Source organism: Trematomus bernacchii, unplaced genomic scaffold (genome assembly GCF_902827165.1).
Source record: "Trematomus bernacchii unplaced genomic scaffold, fTreBer1.1, whole genome shotgun sequence".
NCBI lineage: Eukaryota > Metazoa > Chordata > Actinopteri > Perciformes > Nototheniidae > Trematomus > Trematomus bernacchii.
In genome coordinates this window covers 10,970-32,500 of record NW_022987794.1, presented here as the reverse complement: position 1 = coordinate 32,500, position 21,531 = coordinate 10,970, and the positions used below count along the sequence as shown (strand labels likewise).

The 21,531-nt window shown below is 39.2% G+C and overlaps 1 protein-coding gene across 1 annotated transcript in view; it reads left to right on the top strand.

Annotated features, from left to right (window-relative positions):
- The window catches only part of helq (helicase, POLQ like), a 27,263-nt gene extending 5,989 nt beyond the window's left edge, over positions 1-21,274 (top strand). The window contains 18 exon segments of the mRNA XM_034149829.1: positions 1,428-1,488; positions 1,491-1,627; positions 2,306-2,378; positions 2,455-2,552; positions 2,636-2,734; positions 3,734-3,879; positions 4,351-4,590; positions 5,336-5,477; positions 7,518-7,559; positions 7,561-7,623; positions 8,075-8,234; positions 8,237-8,275; positions 8,369-8,526; positions 10,350-10,448; positions 12,885-13,058; positions 16,928-17,041; positions 18,309-18,443; positions 21,058-21,274. Coding sequence (XP_034005720.1) covers positions 1,428-1,488; positions 1,491-1,627; positions 2,306-2,378; positions 2,455-2,552; positions 2,636-2,734; positions 3,734-3,879; positions 4,351-4,590; positions 5,336-5,477; positions 7,518-7,559; positions 7,561-7,623; positions 8,075-8,234; positions 8,237-8,275; positions 8,369-8,526; positions 10,350-10,448; positions 12,885-13,058; positions 16,928-17,041; positions 18,309-18,443; positions 21,058-21,156 — 2,079 coding nt within the window. The 3' untranslated portion in view covers positions 21,157-21,274.
- The last annotated feature ends 257 nt before the right edge of the window (positions 21,275-21,531 follow it).

Genomic DNA, 21,531 nt, shown 5'->3' with positions numbered 1-21,531 from the left:
AAGGGAGGACAGGAGAAGGGAGGGAGGACAGGAGAAGGTAGGGAGGACAGGAGAAGGTAGGGAGGACAGGAGAAGGTAGGAGGACAGGAGAAGTAGGGAGGACAGGGAGGACGGAGAAGGTAGGGAGGACAGTAGGACAGGAGAAGGTAGGAGTGACAGGTAGAAGGGAGGACAGGAAAGGTAGGGAGGCAAGAAAGGTAGGGAGGACAGGAGAAGGGAGGAGGACAGGAGAAGGTAGGGAGGACAGGAGAAGGTAGGGAGGACAGAGAAGGGAGGGAGGACAGGAGAAGGTAGGGAGGACAGGAGAAGGTAGGGAGGACAGAGAAGGTAGGGAGGACAGGAGAAGGGAGGGAGGACAGGAGAAGGGAGGGAGGACAGGAGAAGGTAGGGAGGACAGGAGAAGGTAGGGAGGACAGGAGAAGGGAGGGAGGACAGGAGAAGGAAGGGAGGACAGGAGAAGGAAGGGAGGACAGGGAGAAGGTAGGGAGGACAAGAGAAGGGAGGACAGGAGAAGGGAGGGAGGACAGGAGAAGGTAGGGAGGACAGGAGAAGGAAGGGAGGACAGGAGAAGGGAGGACAGGAGAAGGTAGGGAGGACAGGAGAAGGTAGGGAGGACAGGAGAAGGTAGGACAGGAGAAGGGAGGGAGGACAGGAGAAGGGAGGGAGGACAGAGAAGGTAGGGAGGACAGGAGAAGGTAGGGAGGACAGGAGAAGGTAGGACAGGAGAAGGGAGGGAGGACAGGAGAAGGGAGGACAGGAGAAGGGAGGGAGGACAGGAGAAGGAAGGGAGGTAGGACAGGAGAAGGGAGGGAGGACAGGAGAAGGTAGGACAGGAGAAGGGAGGTAGGACAGGAGAAGGTAGGACAGGAGAAGGGAGGGAGGACAGGAGAAGGAGGACAGGAGAAGGGAGGTAGGACAGGAGAAGGGAGGGGGAGGACAGGAGAAGGGAGGAGGGACAGGATGAAGGTAGGGAGGAATAAATAAATAAGTTAATATTAAAAAAAAAAAATCTGAAATATAATTTAATTAAATTATATAATCTATAATAAAAAAAAATTATTAAGTTAAATATCGAATTAAAATTACATAAAACATGGTATAAGTAAATGTTGAAAATGTAAAGAGGAATAAAAAGTATAGTTTAATAAAAAATAAATATTCATGAAAAGAAAAAGTTTTAAGTCGACTTTAAGACAAGGACACAAAGTGCTGATTCCAGAGTTGAAGGCTCTCCCCTGCGTTTCTCTATTGACTCCATATGGAGGATCACATGGTGTCATCTGCACAGAAACGTTTGTTGCAGTTTGGTAGAAATTATGATATCGCAGTAAATAGAAGAGGACCAGGATTAGAGCCCTGTGGGACGCCTGTCCTCTAAAACCCTCTCTTCTCCTCCCTCTTTGACCTCCTTCCTGTCTCCTCTGAAGGTGCGAGGGTTGGCGAGCTTCGGCGTGGAGCTGGACTTCCTGGTGGAGGAGTACGCCGGCAGTAAGGAAGGTTCCCCCCCGTAAAGAGGAAAGACAGGAGGTCTCTTTACGTCGCGACGATAGAAAAAGCCCACAGCCTCGTGAACTCGCTGATCGAGAACCAGAGGATCGACGACCTGGGGCTGGTGGTGGTGGACGAGGTGGGGAGGAAGGCTGGTGGTCAACTCTGAAATAACAACTTTAATCTCAAAGTATATCAATGTTTGTTTATCATACATGTAATCTGAAATCTCAGACGTTTTTTTTACGTTAATAATCCACTTTATTTCAGAAGATATTGTGTGATTTCCCCCTAAATTTCCGACTTCAATCTAAAAAAATATTTGAATTTTTCTCCTAAATTTACAATTTTAACCTCAAAGAATATTAATCTTAAATCTCAGAGTTTTTACAGAATCTTTTCAACTTTTTCTCAGATATTATCAAAGGTCTTTTCTAGTGCATCTGTGAGTTTATTTTTGTAAATATTCCACTTTATTTCTGAAAATATCTGAAGTAATTTTCCACCAGATTCACGACTTTAATCTCAAAATGTCCTTGTTTTAAAAAAGAATACATTTTAGACTAAAATCTTAAATATGACAATTTGTATCCAGAACATTATTCAATTTTTTGTTTTATTGTTTTCTAGTAAAATGGCGATTTATGTCCCTAAAATGTCCCTTTTTTATTCTGAACAGATATCGACATTTTCCCTCAAAATGTACCACTTTAATCTTCTTACATTTTCTTAATTAATTTACAACATTATACTTGGTTATTCTGTTCTCTGAATGCACCGCCCTACCTGGCGTTTACATGTTTCCTCTGTGTTGCAGCTTCACATGTTGGGCGACGGCAGCAGAGGAGCGATCATTGAGATGACGCTCGCTAAAGTTCTCTACACGGCCAGTAAGAGACGCTTTAATCTTCCTTATTAAACCCTTAAAAAGCTTTGAATTAACCGTCTTTTTGTTTTATTCTCCAGAATCCACTCAGATTATCGGGATGAGCGCCACGCTGGGAAACATTAAAGACCTGCAGACGTTTTTAAGAGCAGAAAACTACAGCAATGACTTCCGGCCTGTAAGGGATTTACTGTGAAATACTGATATTAATGAATATACCACCAACAGGTGTTTAAAGAAGCTGGTCTGTGGTGTGTTCAGGTGCAGCTGAAGGAGTACGTTAAACTGCAAGACACCATCTATGAAGTAGACCCAAAGGAGGAGGACTGCTTCAAATTCTCTCGTCTCCTCAACTTCAAGGTACGGACAATATTCACATATTGTTGATGCTTTTATTTTGAAACTCCGTCAGTACATATTGTTGATGCTTTTATTTTGAAACTCCGTCAGTACATATTGTTGATGCTTTTATTTTGAAACTCCGTCAGTACATATTGTTGATGCTTTTATTTTGAAACTCCGTCAGTACATATTGTTGATGCTTTTATTTTGAAACTCCGTCAGTACATATTGTTGATGCTTTTATTTTGTAACTCCGTCAGTACATATTGTTGATGCTTTTATTTTGTAAATCCGTCAGAACATATTGTTGATGCTTTTATTTTGAAACAACGTCAGTACATATTGTTGATGCTTTTATTTTGAAACTCCGTCAGTACATATATTTGATTCTTTTATTTTGAAATTCCGTCAGTAAATATTGTTGATGCTTTTATTTTGAAACTCCGTCAGTACACATTTTGTATGCTTTTATTTTGATACTCCGTCAGTACACATTTGTTATGCTTTTATTTTGAAACTCCGTCAGTACATATTGTTGATGCTTTTATTTTGAAACTCCGTCAGTACACATTTTGTATGCTTTTATTTTGATACTCCGTCAGTACACATTTGTTATGCTTTTATTTTGAAACTCCGTCAGTACATATTGTTGATGCTTTTATTTTGAAACTCCGTCACTATATATTGTTGATGCTTTTATTTTGAAACAACGTCAGTACATATTGTTGATGCTTTTATTTTGAAACTCCGTCAGTACATATATTTGATGCTTTTATTTTGAAATTCCGTCAGTAAATATTGTTGATGCTTTTATTTTGAAACTCCATCAGTACACATTTTGTATGCTTTTATTTTGATACTCCGTCAGTACACATTTTTTATGCTTTTATTTTGAAACTCCGTCAGTACATATTGTTGATGCTTTTATTTTGAAACTCCGTCAGTACATATTGTTGATGCTTTTATTTTGAAACTCCGTCAGTATATATTGTTAAAGCTTTTATTTTGAAACTCCAGTACTCCAGCTCCATGCAGAAGCTGGACCCGGACCACATCATCGCCATGGTGACCGAAGTCATCCCAAAACACTCCTGTCTGGTTTTCTGCCCCACGAAGAAGAACTGTGAGAATGTGGGAGCGCTGATCTGCAGATACCTCAGGAAGTGAGTGGGTGTATATCTATTTATATTTATTATTATTTAATACATTATTATTATTTACATTTTTATAGTTATTTTATTCATTTATTTATATTTAAAATATTTATTAGTTATTACCTTTTCTGATTGTATTCTTTATAAAGAGAGAGAGTGAGTGAGGGGTGCAGGGCGAGTGACGTGACTTACAAAATATGAACAAAATGTAATATGTAAAAAAAAAAAATTTATATAAATGCAAAAAGTACAAATGTATAATAAAAAAAATAAAAATCAAGGTAGAATATAAAAAGTAAATAGAATACAAATATTTATATAAAGCATAAAAGGAAAAAAGTGCAATAAAAAGATAAAATAGAATAAAAACTATTATTTATATATTTTACAGAGTCAAAATCCCCTCTGATTGGTTCTTCCTCCTCTCTGATTCCTCCTCCTCTCTAATTGCCACCTCCTCCTTTCTGATTGGCTCCTCAGGGACTTCCTGCTCCTCCACGAGCAGCAGAAGCTCCTCCTCCTCTCCCAGCTGGAGGAATGTGGGCGGGGCTCCGTGTGTCCGGTGCTCAGCAGGACGGTTCCTTACGGAGTGGCCTATCATCACAGCGGTCTGACGGGGGAGGAGAGGAGGCTGCTGGAGGAGGCGTACACCTGCGGGACGCTCTGCCTCCTCACCTGCACCTCCACGCTCGCTGCAGGGGTCAACCTGCCCGCTCGCAGGTCAGCAAACACAACAACAACAACAGCAACAACAACAACAACAACAACAGCATAATAACTTCATAATGACATACAAATAAAAGCTCAAGCATTTCTGTTTTTAAGACAGAATCCTTCAATCTGATAACACCATGCTTTTATTTTGAAATGTTCTCACCAGTGTAATGCTGAGTCATGTTCTCTATGCCATTAGATCATATATATTTAAAGTTGTTTCCATTTCAAAATAAAAGCTTGGACAGAATTCCTTAATTTTACAACGGCTACTTTTATTCTGAAATATTTCCATGTGGTAAATGCCTCTAAAGTCAGGGGTCAACCTGCCCGCTCGCAGGTCAGCAGCAACACCAACAACAACAACAACCAACAACCACAACAACAACATAATAACTTAATGTATTCAAAATGGCATTTAAAGGGTTAAAATCCTGAAAATGATTAAATATTTTGTATTTTTCATTAGGACTGAAGTTGCTTTAAAGATTGAAACCAAAAAAGTGGTGGAAAAAATATCAACAACAACAACAACACAATATAATGACTTCATCATGAAATACAAATAAAAGCATTTCAGTTTTTAAGACAGAATAATTCAACCTGAACCTGAACCATGCTTTTATTCTGAAATGTTCTCAGGACAGTGTTGTGTGAAATGTCCCTGAAATCAGTGTAAATGCTGAGTCACGTTCTTTCTCTCATGATATGATGGTGCATATGTAATATATGAAATGCCCCCCCCCCTCAGGGTGATCCTGCGCTCCCCCTACGTGGCAGCAGACTTCCTGAAGAGGAGTCAGTACAAACAGATGGTGGGCCGGGCGGGGCGGGCGGGCATCGACAGCGAAGGAGAGAGCATCCTCATCCTGCAGGAGAAAGACCGGCTCACGGTAACGTTAGCTTTACTGTATATAAGCAGCTAAGGCTCATGGGTAATGTAGTTTATAGAGCTGTGAGTAGGGATGGGTACCGAGCCCCGGTATTAAACGGGCCCCGGGGCTGAATTATTAAAGACCGTGGTACCGTTAAGCTCCGACGTTATCGGTCTTTTTATCGGTACTGGAGACATCTAAAAAATATGTCATGTGTATTATTGCTACACAAACATTATATTGCAGTTTTAGTGTCGCCAACTCCGTTTCTAATACGCAAAAAGACTGCAAAATGCGTCATTTTTAGTATTTTCGATCTCTCCAATCCAGACGAGAGATCTCTCTCCCCCGCCTGCTTGCGAGGGGGCGGGGCAGTTTACACACACGCAGCTGCTCCATGCAGCAACACACACACACGGAGGAGATGGCGGAGAGAACGCGCTCCGAGGTGTGGTTAAACTTTACCCGTCTCGCTCGTTGCCTAAAGTGCAATAAGAGTTTAGCATGTCAGGGCGGTAACACGAGAAATTTGTCTAAACATCTTGCAAAAGTGCTCCACGTTCAGACGGAGAAATGCACCGGGTTCGACTGTCTCTCTAGTAGCTCTGTAGCCCCATCCACGAGTAACGTTTCCACGTCAGGTGTTATGTATGCTAGCAGCAACACACGGAGCTAACTCAATGATTCAAACATGGGTTGATGATTAGAGGGAACTGAGTTATTTAGTTTGTTAAAGTTTCAGCCATTCTGTTCACAGTTCTGTCATCACATTATTTAATATGATTTGTTAAAACGTTGTTGTTTCTGTTGATGTGAAATATTATGTATTTCATTTAAATAAAAAGCAATGTTAGTTTTGTTCACAATTTGTTAATTTTCATTTAATCGTTTATTTGAATAGGGACAATGCACATTAATGAACACTTTAGACAAATAATGCTTCAAGTAGGGTGACCAGGTGCCAGAAAGCCACAAGTGGGACAGAGAGTATATTTGTGTGGGACAATGTGGGACATGTAAATGTAATGTTGACGCATGAACTGTCAACAGGGGGGGTACACTGTGGACCTCTGTCGCCTGTCAGCGCAACTTACATAATGCCGTTTAAAACATATCATAATGGGCGGTGCCGGCCGTCAGCGAACCGAGCCGGCCTTTCTCCGCAGAAAAGCGTTTTGGCCAATCAAAATGAAATATGCGGGACATCGTCTCAATTTGCGGGACGCACCAAAAGTCGTGAAAATGCTGTGCAGTCCCGCGCAAAGCGGGACATCTGGTCACCCTAGCTTCAAGTGTAAATATGCCGGATTTTAGCTTTGAGCTAATTTCCATCCGTAGTCCCTGACATACAACATATAGTTAGTTTACCTCATTTTTCTCTCCAAAAGAACCGATAAGAGTACCGTTAAAAGACCGGACCGATAAGCGGTATCGATAAAAGTAGTAGTACCGTTAAAACCTTAACGATACCCATCCCTAGCTGTGAGTGGGCGTTGACAGCCAAGGAGAGAGCATCCTGGTTACTTTAGCTTTACTGTATATTTAAACTACAACTCCCAGGGTGCATTTCAGCAGGAATCACCCAATCACAGCACTCCATCTGCTCCACTGAAGTCAGGAGGAAGATCACGCTGACAGTAACATCTGAAGAATACATGATATACCTCTGACAGTCTTCTTCCCAATTACAAAAGCAGCTAAGGCTCATGGGTAATGTAGTTTATAGAGCTGTGTATCAAATTGACAGATAAAGTTGATATCACATTAAAAAGCACACAGGTTTCACAGAGACTGACAGAGATGTGTGTCCATGTTAAAAAGTGGGGGGGGGCTTAGAGGACCTTTACAAACCACCAACATGATGGAGGCTTCCTTTGTACACAGTTATAGAGATGAAATCACATTAATTTGAGGTCATAAGCAAACCAGATCCCACAGTCTAACTCTGGATTGAGTAAAGTTGGACTGTTAAATAGTTTCCACTCTAAAGGAGCATCAAATACATATTTAAAAGGGTTGGATACTTCCTGTCTTTACCTTGTTTGTGTCTGTTGTCAGGCTAAGACTCTGGTGAGCGCCCCGATGGAGAAGTGCTTCAGTAAACCTGCTGCTGGACGAGGGGAAAGGTCTGCGGAGCCTCATCCTGTCGCTCATCGGACTCAATGTGAACCTCTCTCTTTACTACACCCTCACAGTGATATTACTTTATGGCCCAATTCCAAACCGCCCCCTACACACTACTCCACCACATTAAGGGCTGTTCCAAACCAACGAGTGTGGAGGGGGAGTGGGTTATCAAGCCCTCCAACAGCTAGTCTGCTCCACCTGAGTGTGTGTGTGTGTGTGTGTGTGTGTGTGTGTGTGTGTGTGTGTGTGTGTGTGTGTGTGTGTGTGTGTGGTGTGTGTGTGTGTGTGTGTGTTGTGTGTGATGTGTGTTTGTGATGTGTGGTGTGTGTTGTGTGTGTGTGTGTGTGTGTGTGTGTGTGTGTGTGTGTGTGTGTGTGTGTGTGTGTGTGTGTGGTGTGTTGTGTGTGTGTGTGTGTGTGTGTGTGGTGTGTGTGTGTGTGTGTGTGTGTGTGTGTGTGTGTGTGTGTGTGTGTGTGTGTGTGTTGCAGATCACCTGGTGTGTGCAGCAGCTGCAGGACGTCCTGCGCTGCACGCTGCTGTCCGTGCAGGAGGAGCACCTGTGTGTTCAGCTCAGCCTGAAGGAGGCGCTGCAGCTCAGCCTCAACTTCCTGCAGGAGAACCAGCTGATCATCAGAGAGGAGAAGGAGAAACTCTGAGCGTCACCCGGCTGGGGAGGGCCACCTATAAAGGTACAACTACACTGTGTGTGTGTCAGTGTTTGATATATGTGTGTCAGTCAGTCGGTGTATAATCTGTGTGTGTGTGTGTGTGTGTCTCCTCAGGCTCAGTGGACCTTCTCTACAGCAGCGTTCTCTACAAAGATCTCTCTAAAGGTCTGGAGGGTCTGATGCTCAACAGCTTCCTGCACCTGCTGTACCTGGTGACTCCATACACCATGATCCACCAGGTCAAGCCTGACTGGATGCTCTACTACACACAGGTACACACACACAGGTACACACACACACACACACACACACACACACACACACACACACACACACACACACACAGGTACACACACACACACACACACAGGTACACACACAGGTACACACACAGGTACACACACCTTTATTTTATATGTTTGTGTTATGTGTAACGTTGCTGCCTTCTTGGCCAGGTCAGCATTGTAAATGAGATTTTATCTCAATGTTTTTTATCTGGTTAAATAAAGGTTAAATAAAAAAAAGTACACACACACACAGGTACACACACACAGGTACACACACAGGTACACACACACACAGGTACACACACAGGTACACACACACAGGTACACACACACAGGTACACACACACAGGTACACACACACACACAGGTACACACACACACAGGTACACACACACAGGTACACACACAGGTACACACACAGAGGTACACACACAGGTACACACACACACACACACACAGGTACACACACACACACACAGGCACACACACACACACACACACACACACAGGTACACACACACACAGGTACACACACACAGGTACACACACACAGGTACACACACACACACAGGTACACACACACACAGGTACACACACACACAGGTACACACACACAGGTACACACACACACACACACACAGGTACACACACACACACACACACAGACACACACACACAGGCACACACACACACACAGGCACACACACACACACACACACACACACACACACACACACACACACACACACAGGCACGCACACACACTGCAGCAGGGGTGTCAGACTCAAGGCTTCATTTGATGTGACCCCTCAAGAGCTCTGAAAGATTATAATACGTTTATTATACGGTTAAATTCCGTTTTACAGAAGCACGTTGTCCATGAACTACATGTCCCACAATGCATCTCGTTTTGTGACACTGAAGAGATTTGCAATTATTTGCCCTAGACTTCTGCTTTCAGACGTAGTTAATTATGAAGTTATTACCCTATCCCATAATAATCCAATGCATTATTTTGTATATATTATATATGTTTATTTATATAGTCTTAAAGTTACAACCGGCCCTTTGAGGTCAGTGTGTGATATATCAGGTGTGTGTGTTCCTGATGCAGCATCAGGGTGTGTGATATATCAGGTGTGTGTGTTCCTGATGCAGCATCAGTGTGTGTGATATATCAGGTGTGTGTGTTCCTGATGCAGCATCAGGGTGTGTGATATATCAGGTGTGTGTGTTCCTGATGCAGCATCAGTGTGTGTGATATATCAGGTGTGTGTGTTCCTGATGCAGCATCAGGGTGTGTGATATATCAGGTGTGTGTGTTCCTGCTGCAGCATCAGTGTGTGTGATATATCAGGTGTGTGTGTTCCTGATGCAGCATCAGTGTGTGTGATATATCAGGTGTGTGTGTTCCTGATGCAGCATCAGTGTGTGTGATATATCAGGTGTGTGTGTTCCTGATGCAGCATCAGGGTGTGTGATATATCAGGTGTGTGTGTTCCTGATGCAGCATCAGGGTGTGTGATATGTCAGGTGTGTGTGTTCCTGCTGCAGCATCAGTGTGTGTGATATGTCAGGTGTGTGTTCCTGATGCAGCATCAGTGTGTGATATGTCAGGTGTGTGTGTTCCTGATGCAGCATCAGTGTGTGTGATATGTCAGGTGTGTGTGTTCCTGCTGCAGCATCAGTGTGTGATATGTCAGGTGTGTGTGTGTGTTCCTGATGCAGCATCAGTGTGTGATATGTCAGGTGTGTGTGTTCCTGATGCAGCATCAGTGTGTGTGATATGTCAGGTGTGTGTGTTGCAGTTCACTCAGCTGTCTGCAGCCGAGCAGAAGATGTCGGCGGCGATCGGCGTGCCGGAGAGCTTCGTGGCCAGGAGGGCTGCGGGACAGACGGTCAGGAAGGTGAGGAGCTGCTCAGCAACACGGATTAAACAGGCTGGGTCCTCCACCTGGAGACGGGCAGTCTGACAGATCTGTTGTTCTTGTAGTAAAAGTAAAGTCAAAGAAGAAACTCCCTCTGGAGGAAACGCAGGGATTTTAGCCTTAGCAGAACATTTACATGCACTAACATCTAGAGAACTACAGGAGAGGGAACAGCAGCAGAACTAGGAGCTGGTCCCAGAGGCCTGTACTACGAAGCCGGATCTTCTCTTAGCGGCTAACTTCAGGGAGAACTCTGGGTTTCCAGTCCTACGACGCTGGTTCTCTTTTTAGCGGGCTAGATCTCCATGGTAACTGATGCTGAGCGGCTAACCAGGGGGGTATACTACGAATCTAGTTCAACATATCCTGGATATGTTTTGAGTTATCCGGTTGACTAAATCCAAAAAAAAAACGCTCTCGATAAACTGTCCTACGACGCTGGTTATCAAGTGGATCGCTCAAGCCAGCCGTGTCCTATCTAGTTAGGTGCGCGTTCACATAAAAGGGGTGGTATCTGGAGCATTCGACCAATCACAAACATGGACAAGCGTACTGACAGCGCAGCGTCATACTTCCTGAATGAAAAGTGAACTTTAATATTAGTCAAATATGAAGAAGTTAAACTTTAAACATCCATGACTTAAACACTTTATCCAGGATCAAAGCCACATAGCTGCACCTGCAAGGTGAATACAGCTGGTAACAGAAAAAGTGTTTGAATGCGTACATTAACAGGTTTATGATATCACTGCCCCGTCTAAGACACGATCTGACTTTAATTACATTTGACTCGAGTGTTTCGTCAACTTAATGTGTTGCTTAAAATAATACTTCTGCATCCAGTATGTGACACTGTGTGTTGCACGGCCAGATACGGCTCAGCTGACTCAGATAAGGAGATATATGATACATTATGATGTGATATGATATGAATGATAATGGGACACATCGACGTCTGCACTCACAGTGCCGCGGACTGTACTTAATGTTACTCTGATCCGGTTACTTATGTTGTGGCAGATATTTAAGTAAGCTTTCTTAACGCTAATGTTATAATAGTCAGATTGCTCTGAAGATGGGAGGGGATATTCTATTAATGTTCACGTTCACACAGTCCGTTGATTTTTGCCGGCCGTCTTTCCTGCAACGGCAGTTTTTCTGTATTTCCTCTATCCTGTAATATGACTTGATCGCTTTAAACTCTGCACACTGAGCTCTGATTGGTCAGCAGGCGGTGCTTTTATCCTGGAACCTATCCTGCTCCGGAGGATAGCCGTTCAGAATAAGTTATCTAGCCCGCTAAAAAGTGAACCAGCTTCGTAGGACCGGAAATCCCTGAAGTTAGCTTGCTAAACGAAAATCCTGCTTCGTGGTATACCCCCCAGGTCCGGAGCAGGTTAGGTTGCAGGCTAAGAGATCAAGTCAGTGAAAGCACCGCCTGCTGACCAATCAGAGCTCAGTGTGCAGAGTTTAAAGCGATCAAGTCATATTACAGGATAGAGGAAATACAGTTTAAACTGCCGTTGCAGGAACGGACTGTGTGAACGTGAACATTAATAGAATATCCCCTCCCATCTTCAGAGCAATCTGACTATTATAACATTAGCGTTAAGAAAGCTTACTTAAATATCTGCCACAACATAAGTAACCGGATCAGAGTAACATTACGTACAGTCCGCGGCACTGTGAGTGCAGACGTCTATGTGTCCCATTATCATTCATATCATATCACATCATAATGTATCATATATCTCCTTATCTGAGTCAGCTGAGCCGTATCTGGCCGTGCAACACTCACAGTGTCACATACTGGATGCAGAAGTATTATTTTAAGCAACACATTAAGTTGACGAAACACTCGAGTCAAATGTAATTAAAGTCAGATCGTGTCTTAGACGGGGCAGTGATATCATAAACCTGTTAATGTACGCATTCAAACACTTTCTCTGTTACCAGCTGTATTCACCTTGCAGGTGCAGCTATGTGGCTTTGATCCTGGATAAAGTGTTTAAGTCATGGATGTTTAAAGTTTAACTTCTTCATATTTGACTAATATTAAAGTTCACTTTTCATTCAGGAAGTATGACGCTGCGCTGTCAGTACGCTTCTCCATGTTTGTGATTGGTCAAATGTTGCTAGTCCCGCCCCTTTCATGTGAACGCGCACTCAGCCGGACAGAGAAACCCTGGCTTGAGTTACCGAGTTGATAACCAGCGTCTCAGGACCGCTTAGCGAGAGCACGTTTGTTTTGGATTAGGTAAGACGGGTAACTCAAACACATCCAGGGTCTGTTGAACCGGCTTCGTAGCACAGGCCTCAGGTCAGTTTGTGTGGTGTTGTTTCAGAGTGTGTATTGTGTTGTGTTTCAGAGTGCTAACACGGAGGTGTGTGTTGTTGTTGTTGTTGTTGTTTCAGAGTGCTAACACGGAGGTGGTGTCCCGGATGTACCTGGCTCTGGTTCTCTTCTCCCTCCTGAAGGATCTGAACCTCTGGATCGTGTCGGATCGTTTCCAGATGAGTCGAGGATTCATCCAGAGTTTACTGAGCTCCTCCTCTGCCTTCTGCTCCTGCGTGCTGCACTTCACTGAGGTCACTATATAACTGCTATATATCTACTATATAACTGCTATATATCTACTATATATCTGCTATATATCTGCTATATATCTGCTATATATCTGCTATATATCTGCTATATATCTGCTATATATCTGCTATATATCTACTATATATCTACTATATATCTACTATGTATCTACTATATAACTACTATGTATCTACTATATAACTACTATGTATCTACTATATAACTACTATGTATCTACTATATATCTACTATATATCTACTATATATCTGCTATATATCTGCTATATATCTGCTATATATCTGCTATATATCTGCTATATATCTGCTATATATCTACTATATATCTACTATATATCTGCTATATATCTACTATATATCTGCTATATATCTGCTATATATCTACTATATATCTACTATATATCTACTATATATCTGCTATATATCTGCTATATATCTGCTATATATCTACTATATATCTACTATATATCTACTATGTATCTACTATATAACTACTATGTATCTACTATATAACTACTATGTATCTACTATATAACTACTATGTATCTACTATATATCTACTATATATCTACTATATATCTACTATATATCTGCTATATATCTGCTATATATCTGCTATATATCTGCTATATATCTACTATATATCTGCTATATATCTACTATATATCTGCTATATATCTGCTATATATCTGCTATATATCTACTATATATCTGCTATATATCTACTATATATCTACTATATATCTACTATATAACTACTATGTATCTACTATATATCTACTATGTATCTGCTATATATCTGCTATATATCTGCTATATATCTACTATATATCTACTATATATCTGCTATATATCTACTATATAACTACTATATATCTGCTATATATCTGCTATATATCTGCTATATATCTACTATATATCTACTATGTATCTGCTATATATCTGCTATATATCTACTATATATCTGCTATATATCTGCTATATATCTGCTATATATCTGCTATATATCTACTATATATCTACTATATAACTACTATGTATCTACTATATAACTACTATGTATCTACTATATAACTACTATGTATCTACTATATAACTACTATGTATCTACTATATATCTACTATATAACTACTATATATCTACTATATATCTACTATTAACTACTATGTATCTACTATATAACTACATATAAAACTACTATATATCTACTATATAACTACTAGATATCTACTATATATCTACTATTAACTACTATGTATCTACTATGTATCTACTATATAACTACTATAAATAATATATTATCTATATATATCTACTATATAACTACTATGTATCTACTAATAACTACTATATAACTACTATATATCTACTATATATCTACTATATAACTACTATGTATCTACTATATAACTACTATGTAACTACTATATATCTACATATATCTACTATATACTACTATAGTAATCTACTATGTATCTACTATATAACTACTATGTATCTACTATACTAATAATATAACTACTATTATATATAACTACTATGTCTCTACTATATAACTACTATTAATCTCTATTATCTCTATATACTACTATGTATCTACTATATAACTACTATATAACTACTATATATCTACTATATATCTACTATATATCTACTATATATCTACTATATATCTACTATATATCTGCTATATATCTACTATATATCTACTATATATCTACTATATATCTGCTATATATCTACTATATATCTGCTATATATCTACTATATATCTGCTATATATCTACTATATATCTACTATATATCTACTATATATCTGCTATATATCTACTATATATCTACTATATATCTACTATATAACTACTATGTATCTACTATATATCTACTATATAACTACTATATATCTACTATATAACTACTATGTATCTACTATATATCTACTATATAACTACTATGTATCTACTATATATCTACTATATAACTACTATATATCTACTATATAACTACTATGTATCTACTATATATCTACTATATAACTACTATGTATCTACTATATAACTACTATGTATCTACTATATAACTGCTATATATCTACTATATAACTACTATATATCTGCTATATAACTACTATGTATCTACTATATAACTACTATGTATCTACTATATATCTGCTATATATCTACTATATAACTACTATGTATCTACTATATAACTACTATGTATCTACTATATAACTACTATATAACTACTATATATCTACTATATATCTACTATATAACTACTATGTATCTACTATATAACTACTATATATCTGCTATATATCTACTATATAACTACTATATATCTACTATATATCTGCTATATATCTACTATATATCTACTATATATCTACTATATATCTGCTATATATCTACTATATATCTACTATATATCTGCTATATATCTGCTATATATCTGCTATATATCTACTATGTATCTACTATATATCTACTAGTCACTACTCTATATATCACTATATATCTACTATATATCTACTATATATCTACTATATATCTACTATATATCTACTATATATCTACTATGTATCTGCTATATATCTACTATATATCTACTATATATCTACTATATATCTACTATATAACTACTATGTATCTACTATATATCTACTATATATCTACTATATATCTACTATATATCTACTATGTATCTACTATATATCTACTATATAACTACTATATATCTACTATATATCTACTATATATCTACTATATATCTACTATATATCTACTATATATCTACTATATATCTACTATATATCTGCTATATATCTACTATATATCTGCTATATATCTACTATATATCTACTATGTATCTACTATATAACTACTATGTATCTACTATATATCTACTATATATCTACTATATATCTACTATATAACTACTATATATCTACTATATAACTACTATATACTATATAACTACTATATATCTACTATATAACTACTATGTATCTACTATATAACTACTATGTATCTACTATATATCTGCTATATATCTACTATATATCTACTATATATCTGCTATATATCTACTATATATCTACTATATATCTACTATATATCTACTATATATCTGCTATATATCTACTATATATCTACTATATATCTGCTATGTATCCACTATATAACTACTATGTATCTACTATATAACTACTATGTATCTACTATATATCTACTATATAACTACTATATATCTGCTATATATCTACTATATAACTACTATGTATCTACTATATAACTACTATGTATCTACTATATAACTACTATATAACTACTATATATCTACTATGTATCTACTATATAACTACTATATAACTACTATATATCTGCTATATATCTACTATATATCTACTATATATCTGCTATATATCTACTATATATCTACTATATATCTACTATATATCTGCTATATATCTACTATATATCTGCTATATATCTGCTATATATCTACTATATATCTACTATATATCTGCTATATATCTACTATATAACTACTATGTATCTACTATATATCTACTATATAACTACTATGTATCTACTATATAACTACTATGTATCTACTATATAACTGCTATGTATCTACTATATAACTACTATATAACTACTATGTATCTACTATATAACTACTATGTATCTACTATATAACTACTATATATCTACTATATATCTAATATATATCTACTATATATCTACTATATATCTGCTATATATCTGCTATATATCTACTGTATATCTAGTGTATAACCCGCACGTCACTGAGGTCACTATAGTTCTGTTTGCATGTTGCGTTCAGGAGCTGGAGGAGTTCTGGCCGCTCAGAGCTCTGCTGACGGAGCTGACCCGCAGGCTGAGTTACTGCGTGACCTCTGAACTCATCCCCCTGATGGAGGTGGCCGGGGTCATGGAGGTCAGAGCGACACTCACTACATACTGTTGTTATTCCTCAACTTAACACAAAGAAGCGTGGGAAGGAGCGATGCAGCTAACCCTCAGTCACTTTGAACAGTCCTCTAAACATGAAACATGACTTTATACTAAACTAACTAAATATTCATAAATTACCAAAACAGTTCAAGATACATTTTCTGTCGCTGCAGCTCGACTGCTGAGTTGAGTCTACACTTTAGATCCAACAGGACGAGTTTTAGCATTATCTTTCAAGTTGAAAATCTTTTTAAAGTCACCAAAGAAGGTTACAAACTAATTCTAGGTAATATAAAATATGTTAAAGGAAAACATCTGAATGAATCTGCAAAAAACACTCAATGTGTTTTCTATCGGATTTGGAAACTGCAAAGAGCCTTTCTAAGAGTTCTGCAAAAAAGACTAACAATGTGTTGATCTTTTTCTACGTTATTAAACAAGTTCAAGTATACTCATTCAGCATCCAAATATATTCACTTTAATAAGATCTAACACAATGGAAAGCAGATCATCTACATCAGGGGGGTCAAACTCAAGGCCCGGGGGCCAAATCCGGCCCGCGACTTCATTTCATGTGGCCCGCAAGAGCTCTGAAAGAATGTAATATGTTTATTATACGGTTACATGCCGATTTACAGAAGCACGATGTCCATAAACTACATGTCCCACAATGCATCTTAAATTTGACTTTTTTTCTCAGAATTTAACTTTTTTTCTCAAACTATGCCTTTTTCTCAGAATTTGACTTTTTCTCAGAATTTAACTTTTTTTCTCAAACTATGCCTTTTTCTCAGAATTTAACTTTTTTTCTCAAACTATGCCTTTTTCTTAGAATTTGATTTTTTTTTTAAATTGTTACTTTTTTTTCAAAATGTCACTTCTTTTTTGATTTTGACTTTTTTTTCAGAATTTGGCTTTTCTTTTTAAATAATTTTGTGACATTCTCACTGAAGAGACTTGCACTTATTTGCCCTAGACTTCTTCTTTCAGACGTAGTTATTTATGAAGTTTTTACCCTATCCAATAATAATCCAATGCAGAGGCAATAAAGTAATATAATACATTATTTTATATATATTAAATATTTATATATGTATGTTTATATAGTCTTAAAGTTACAACCGGCCCTTTGAGGTCAACCATAATGCTGATGTGGCCCGTGATGAAATTGAGTTTGACCCCCCTGATCTACATATTCAGAGGCTGCAGGAGAACTTTCTATAAGTCTGTTTTCTGTGTTTGATCTCCAGGCCCGAGCGAAGCAGCTTTATAACGCCGGCTATAAGACGCTGACTCACCTCGCCAACGCTGACCCGGCCGTCCTCAGCAACACCTTAGAAAACCTGCACCGAAAACAGGCCAATCAGATCGTGGCGTCCGCTAAGGTGAGAGTTTACCTGTCGGCAGCAGTGGGAAAAGTACTCATTCATACCAATCCATTGCTGTCAGTCGTCCCTCCAGCTGCTCTGGAAGAACACATGATACTAAGTTGGGCTTTCACACAGAAAGTATTGATATTCCTGTTTTCTAAAACGCTGTAGGAGTCATTCCTAAATGTAGAGTGAACTTGACTTTACATATCATTCAGCTGATGCCTTTATCCAAAGCGCAAACACCATTAAGAGTCACCTCAAGGGAGTTCACACCATAGTTACAAGGCCTAAATTAACTCAACAAGTGCTACGTGCTAACGTGCTAACGTGAAACTAGAAGGTAGACGACCGATCAAAGGTATTGATCTCACTGATGTCTCCATATCTTGTCGGGAAGTCGTTTCAAAGTGAGGCTCTTTGAGTCAAAATCATCTGTCTCGCTCAGTGCTTCTCAAAGTGAGCGCCCCCTAGTGGTCCGTGAGCGCCCCCTAGTGGTCCGTGAGCGCCCCCTAGTGGTCCGTGAGCGCCCCCTAGTGGTCCGTGAGTATATTGGTACATTTCACATTTGAAATAAATAAATACATTTAAGTTTTCCGCACTCTCGCAGGAATATCTCCCGCAATGGAGCGAGCTTAAGTTTCACTTTGCATGATACAGCCCAGCGCCACACCTTCGTCCCACATGTCGCCACTTGTTTGGACCATTTTCAGGCGATTTGTAATCTGTTCTAGAAAAACGATGTGTTTTTGGATATTTGTGGAGTTAGGTGGTCTGCGAGTGTTTTTGTATTGGTGAAGTGGTGCTTGGTATGAAACAGTTTGAGAAACACCGCTCTAGCTGCTTCAGAAATGCCTTAAAAAACGTTTCAAAGTTTGGCTTTTTTCTGAGAGCTCAGCGAATGCAATGTCTCAATTCTTAAGATCCAAAATCTTTGTATTGCGTTTCGACAATTCATAACCAGGGTTAGTCAAATGGAAAGCTAAATATATGCATGTACAAATGACACAGTGGGTTGTACTAATTGTATGTACAGAGAGAAAAATAAAAATAATTTGATTTTAATTTTCCCCGAATTTCAATTTTTCTTTCTTAGAATTTGAAAATGTCAAATTAACGAAAAACACAAAAAAATATATAACAACGACTAAATGTTACGATGGAGTTAAGATCCTGATATCCTATGAAACTAGAAGACCAGACAAATCCATTGACCCCGAGCATCTCTCCATAGATAGTCGGGAACTTCCCTAAAAGAGGCTCCACAGTATTTGACCAATAAGGACAACAAGGACAAAAAGGGTCCAAAGATGACGTCGCACTAAAAAATCAGATATTGCTGTCAGGTGCGTTCCTCGATCTCAGTGTTTCTAAAAACAAAAACACACTCTCCAAATATCCAGAAACAGAAGGTCCACTCCAACAGTTTATATGACAGCCTGATAGTGACAGCTTCACTTTCTCTACGTCGTTCACACATCAAATCAACATCACGGATACAACCACAGATTCTACATTTCCTTCAGATGAGAAAATGCTCTCAGGTTTTACGCCTCATATGAAATGTATTTATTACGGAGTTCCTGTCCGACAGACTCTCAGATCGTTTTACTGAGAGAAATGCTAAATGCTCCTAAAAGTTCATTATTGACTCTGTTCCATTTATTTAGCGTTGTTTACGCACTCTTTGACTCTCTGTCGCCTACCCTAGTCATTTTTAAACACTTTGAGAAACTCTTTGAATTTATGATTTATTTATTTCAAATGTGAAATGTTACCAATATACTGACGGACCACTAGGGGGCGCTCACGGACCACACTTTGAGAAACACTGCTCCAGCTGTTTCAGAAATGCCTTAAAAACCTTTGGCCTTTTTTCTGAGAGCTCAAATCTTCAGATACAGACCTTCAGAAACCAGAAGATCAGACGAGTCCATTTGCTCCGAGACTGTCTCCATAGATTGTCGGGAACTTAAGCTTATTTGGAGGTAAAGGAGTTCCATAGAGAAGTCCCTCCCTTTCAGGTGGGCCGCCATTGGACCTTATTTCGGAAAAAGTATGTATTGAAGTGAATGGAGAGAGAAAGATTATCTTGGTGAGGGAGTGATGGGGGTCTGGAGTGATGGGGGTCTGGAGTGATGGGGGTCTGGAGTGATGGGGGTATGGAGGGAGTGATGGGGAGCTGGAGTGAGTGATGAGGGTCTGGAGTGATGGGGAGCTGGAGGGAGTGATGAGGGAGTGATGAGGGAGTGATGAGGGAGTGATGAGGGAGTGATGGGGAGCTGGAGTGGTGAGGAGCTGGAGGGAGTGATGGGGGTCCGGAGTGATGGGGGGGGCTTCGGGGCTTTAGCTGGGCCCTGGATGACCTGCAGGTGAAAGGGGTGGAGGAGGAGGGCTGCGTCGCTCCACCTGAATTTGAAGCTGACAGAGGAGAAGAGAGCAGATGGCAAAGTGTGCCGGGCGCTCTGTGATTGGCTTGTGGGAGATGGGGCGAGTCTGATTGGTTTAGCTTGGGGAGTGATACGCCTGAGTGAGGAAGAGAGAACCTGTGAATGCGAGAAGAGACTTCCCGACTTCCTGAAAGAACTGAGCTTTTTTATTGTTCAATAATAATACTGATGTGTTCCAGATGCTCCTGAGTGAGAAGGCGGCCGCTCTGCAGGAGGAGGTGGACGACCTGCTGACGCTGCCCAAAGATCTGCCCTCTGCTCCTCTCATATCACTCTGATTCATCCTCTGTTTGTTATTGTGTCATACGTCTGGAGCACACACTGCTCAGATGCTGTGTGAGAGGAGAACTGGAAACACTGCAAAGTATATTTAAAATAAAAACGGCTGGACCTTTCTGTTGGATTTAGTGTCTTTGTTTCTAAGAGCTGGAGCTCAATTAAACTGAGGATCTTCAGTAGGAAAATATTGAGGTGTTTTTTAAATTTATTCAACCTTTAATAACCAGGTTTTATAATAATTGATTGGAGGAATTTATTGTTCAATCTCAAAAATGACTTCTGATTTACAGTTTGTAATTTCTTGATTCTGATATTTCTCATAATTCTTATTTAATTCTTTATTGTGATTTGTAATATCACAATAATGCCTTTTT